Source organism: Lactuca sativa, chromosome 2 (genome assembly GCF_002870075.4).
Source record: "Lactuca sativa cultivar Salinas chromosome 2, Lsat_Salinas_v11, whole genome shotgun sequence".
NCBI lineage: Eukaryota > Viridiplantae > Streptophyta > Magnoliopsida > Asterales > Asteraceae > Lactuca > Lactuca sativa.
The window spans coordinates 208,147,951-208,153,169 of NC_056624.2; the positions used below are offsets into that span (position 1 = coordinate 208,147,951).

The window sequence follows — 5,219 nt, forward strand, 5'->3', positions numbered from 1 at the left end:
CAAACCACATAATTAAGCAATTAAGCACAAAACACATAATACTCAAATAATACACTCTTATTATTTCAAAACGGGTTACAGAGGTTAACCTAGACTATTACATTGCTAGAAATGGCAAGCCCGGAAACACAGGCGTTACAGCAATCAACTTTGAACTCAATTTTGGACTCATCCATTTGTTACCCTCATTCCGTGGTCTTGAGAATGAAGACCCACATAAATTCCTTAAGGAATTTCATGTTGTTTGTGTGGGTATGAAGCCACATGAAGTCACAGAAGATCAAATCAAGTTAAGGGCATTTCCCTTTGCTTTACAAGATTCAGCCAAGGAGTGGTTGTATGACTTACCATCGGGGTCAGTCACAACATGGAATGAACTTGCAAGGATGTTTCTGGATAAATATTTTCCCGAAATGAGAGCTTCAACTTTACGTAGAGAGATAATTGGCATCAACCAACAAAAGAGAGAAGCCTTGCATACTTATTGGGAAAGGTTCAAGAAATTGTGCTCAAGATGTCCACAACATGGGATTACAGAATATCAGTTGTTGCAGTATTTTTGTGAAGGAATGTCATCTTGGGATAGGAGATTACTCAATGCATCAAGTGGTGGATCTATAGCTGATAAGACTCCAATAGAAATCAGAGTTCTTATAAAAAACATGGCAGAAGAGTCCAAGCATACAGTCCAAGAAGAAGAGTGGTACAGTGATGCACCAAGGGGGGTGAAAGAAATTTCTACTCCAAAAATTGAAAGTCAACTTTCTGAGTTGACTAAGGTAGTAATGATGCTTGCAAAAGACAAGGGCGTGCAACCACCAACAGTTAGACCTTGTGACATTTGTACACAAGTTGGACATCCCACTGACATGTGCCCCATGTTACAAGAAGATGTAGAGCCAGTTCAAGCTATGGGATTTTCAAGTCAACAACAAGGAAACTTCCAGCCAAGAAGCAATCCAAATTGGCATCAACCTAATACCAATTTTCAGCCTAGACCACCACCTTATCAACCAAGACCCCCATTTCAAAATCAAATGCATCACCAACAAAGTTATCAATCACATTTCCAGCCAACTCAACCTCCTCATCAATCTCAATATCAACCTCAAAACATGCATCAAGGAAGTAGTTCAAGCGGATCGGGAATGTCTTTGGAAGACATTGTTAAGAGTTTAGCCACAAGTACTCAAACCTTTCAAAATGAGACCAAAGCGAGCATCAAGACTTTGGAGCAACAAATGACTCAACTCGCCACTTCTGTGAGTAAATTGGAGTCACAAGGAAAACTACCCGTGCAAACCAAGAAGAATCCAAAACATAGTGCATGTGTCATCACTTTGAGGAATGGCAAAGAATATGAAGGTCCAAAGATGGTTGAAGAAGAAGAAAAGATGGAGCTAGAGAAAGAAGAAGAGAAGTCAAAAACACCTTCCAAGCAAGTTCCTATTGAAGCAAAAGTCACTCCTCCTCCATTTCCTTCAAGATTAAACAAGTCAAAGCGTGAAAGTGAAGACAATGAAATCATGGAGATGTTCAGGAAGGTAGAGGTAAATATTCCTCTTATTGATGCCATCAAACAAGTCCCTAGGTATGCAAAATTCCTTAAGGAATTATGTACATCTAAGAAAAAACTGAAAGGGAATGAAACTGTCAAAGTAGGAGAAAATGTGTCTGCAGTGTTACAAAAAGATTACCTCAAAAATGTAAGGATCCGGGTGTTTTCACGGTTCCTTGCAAATTAGGAATCTTCATGTTCCACGAGCTATGCTAGACCTTGGAGCTTCTATCAATGTTTTGCCATTTTCCATCTTTAAAACTTTAAATATTGGCACATTGAAGAAGACCGGGGTAATCATTCAATTGGCTGATAGATCTTTAGTACATCCAAAAGGTGTGCTAGAAGATGTGTTAGTCCAAGTGAATGAACTAGTGTTTCCAGCAGATTTTTCTGTCCTTGATATGGATGATGATGACTCACCAAATTTGAGTTCAATTCTTCTAGGAAGACCCTTTTTGAAAACAGCTAGGACGAAAATTGATGTTTATGATGGTACATTGTCCATGGAATTTGATGGGGAGGTGATAAATTTCAATATTTATGATGCTATGAGATATCCAAGTGATATTTCATCTTTGAATTTTGTTGATGTCATTGAACCATTGACAGAGGAGTGTTTTGATTTGTCTAATCTTGATGTGTTAGCTCTCATTTTAGACAGGAATCTTCAAAAGGAAAGAGTGGAAAAACTTGCCAATCAATTTACAATTGATAAAGAGATTATGGAGGTTGTGTCTTGCATGGATGAGAAGAAGAAAATGAGGTTTGATGTTCCAAAGCTGAAAATACCAATGTCTAATGAGAAACTTGTTCCTTCTATTGTGCAGGCACCGGAATTGGAGCTAAAAACTTTACCCGAGCATCTCAAGTATGCATATCTTGGAGACAAGGAAACTTTGCCAATGATCATTTCCACCAAGTTGTCAACAAAAGAAGAGGATGAACTTGTCACCACTTTGAAGGAATATAAGGAAGCAATTGGGTGGACTATAGCCGACATCAAAGGGCTAAGTCCTTCGCTTTGCATGCACAAAATCCTTATGGAAGAAGATTACAAGCCTTCCCGAGAAGCTTAAAGGCGTCTGAATCCTCCAATGATGGAGGTTGTAAAAAAGGAGATTTTGAAGTTGTTGAATGCGGGAATGATTTACCCTATATCAGATAGTAAATGGGTAAGTCCGGTCCAAGTTGTGCCGAAGAAGACATGTATTACCGTTACAAAGAATGACCAAGGTGAGTTAGTCCCCACCCGTGTGCAAAACGGGTGGAGAGTTTGCATTGATTATAGACGGCTCAATTCCTCAACCCGGAAAGACCATTTCCCACTTCCCTTCATTGATCAAATGTTGGAAAGGTTAGCGGGAAAAACACATTATTGTTGCTTGGATGGATATTCCGGTTTCCATCAAATACCCGTTGCACCAGAGGACCAAGAAAAAACTACTTTCACATGTCCCTTCGGAACATTTGCATATAGGCGAATGCCTTTTGGGCTTTGCAATGCTCCAGCCACTTTTCAAAGGTGTATGGTAAGTATTTTTTCGGAATTTGTTGAGGAAATCATTGAAGTTTTTATGGACGACTTCACAGTTTATGGTAATTCTTTTCATGAGTGTATATTTTGCGACTATGAGTAATAGAAAGGGCTAGCCGATTTTCATGAAGTGTGTATATTCTCTCAAGTTATTCCAAGTGTATTTGGTGTTGTGTGAACCATTTGAGGTGTCACACTTGGGGCACTAGGCACTCAAGCTTCATGAAGAAATTCTACATCAAAGAGGTATGTAATTCTAACTTGACATATTCATATGAATCAATGTTATTATGCTAGTTAGGATGAATACCTTGGAAAGTTCATAATTGCATGTATAATAGAGAAAACATAGATCCAAGGTATTTAGGGTTGCATGTACACTTAGGAGTGTTAGAATGCTCAAAACCCAACAGTGGTATTAGAGTCTAGGCTTGTTTTCAATTATACTTGATGCAAATTGCTGAAAAATGCTGAAAAAAATTGATTTTCTGGCTTTCTGGGCACTGGACTCGCCAAGTCCGTGAAGAAAATCATCCTACTCATCGCGTAGGTTGATACACTCGACGAGTAGGAGCCCCAGACAACATATTTTCGAGTTTTTTTGGCTAGAAATGGACTAGGAACATTACCCTAAGATGTTTTTGGACTTATAAACTTGTTTTTGATGTGGTAATGTTCATGCTAATCTAATTTCAAAGATAATTGTCAATAGATTCATGTTTTGTATTAGTTTAAAAGTTATGCTAATTACATGAAAAAGTTTGATGTGAATTATCTTTGTTCATATGAGTTGCTTAGATTAATAGATAAGTTAATTGATTATGTGTTTTCAATCCATTTTAATCTAAGAGATGATTCTAAAATGTGTTTGTATAACTTGTCCTCAAGTTACATGAAAGGACACATTCAAGTTTCTTAAAACTCATAAAAGATGGCAAAGGTTACAAAATGAAGAGTATTATCCTCATTAAATGATTTTATGACTCCATAACTTGTCCTCAAGTTATGTAGGTTCAAGAGTCACTTCATTAAGTAATAAAATGTGTAACCTTAATTAATTCCATAAGTTACAAAATAAAGAAAAGTTACATTCTTTTATTAGTTTAAAGTCTTTCTTAACTTGTCCTCAAGTTACGGAACTTGAAGAGTTTTTTAGTTAAAACTACTTTAAACACATAAGTTATGGAATTAATTAGTTTTGAATATTTTCAAAACTTGCCCTCAAGTTTTGGAATTTGAAAAGTTTTCTGTCATGAATTCTTTAATTCCAAGTTAAGCCCTATAAAAGTTAAAATTCAACCCTTATACTTTATAATATTATAAGTTAATAATATTTATATATATGTATAAGAGCAGGTCAGTGTTACCGTTAGTAGGCCTCATTCACGAAACCGGTCTATAAGGGGGGTATAAGGTTACTGTCTATAAAATGGCAGTTTAATGGGTGTCCACTCTCACCCACCGCTTCCTTGACAGGTGGAGGGTCGTTAGCCACACGGGTAGGACAAGGACTATAATTCTCCCTTTATTAAAAGTATTAATGATAAATACTAAGTAACTAAACTCTTATTAATACCCAATCTTAGTTAGTTAGGAAAATGTGAAAGTGGTGCTAACCCATGAAATTACACTTTACACTTTGCTTAAGTCGTTAGTGGAGCGTGTGTGGTTAACCGGCACACTAAATCGTATTTAACAAGGTAAGCAAAGGGTAACTTAATGTTTATCATAGTATCGATGGAGCGTGTGTGGTTAACCGGCACATCGATTGAGGGGTAAACACTTAAGAGTACCAAGTAATTTGCATAGTTACTTCACACCTTGTTTTGTTATCCTCGGCATCCCAGTCAAAAAACCTGAAGAGCACACTCGAGATTGAAACATGCCATTGAAAAGTTCAATGAATCTCAAAAGAATCTAGGAGTTTCAAAACCAATTAAAACCTAATAATACATTTCGTTTATCTTGGTGGAAATTGATGAATCGTCATTCACCTACCTTCAAATATTTTATAGCTTGGATTACGGCATCCCTCTTCCAAGTTATAAAAGTATTGTGTTGGGTCCTAGCCTTAATATTTCATATTGGGTGTTATATTAGGGACTTTAGATCAACTATCTTGAA

At 36.9% G+C, this 5,219-nt stretch overlaps 1 protein-coding gene across 1 annotated transcript; it reads left to right on the forward strand.

Moving 5' to 3' along the window:
* The first annotated feature begins 254 nt into the window (after positions 1-254).
* LOC128132464 (uncharacterized) lies at positions 255-1,745 on the forward strand. The gene has a single exon (XM_052769049.1). The coding sequence runs from the start codon at positions 255-257 to the stop codon at positions 1,743-1,745; it is 1,491 nt and encodes a 496-aa protein (XP_052625009.1).
* Positions 1,746-5,219: the final 3,474 nt, after the last annotated feature.

Bases quoted from the DNA above. Each gene is read 5' to 3' on its own strand.
- LOC128132464 (XM_052769049.1), top strand. From the start codon at position 255: ATGAAGCCACATGAAGTCACAGAAGATCAAATCAAGTTAAGGGCATTT.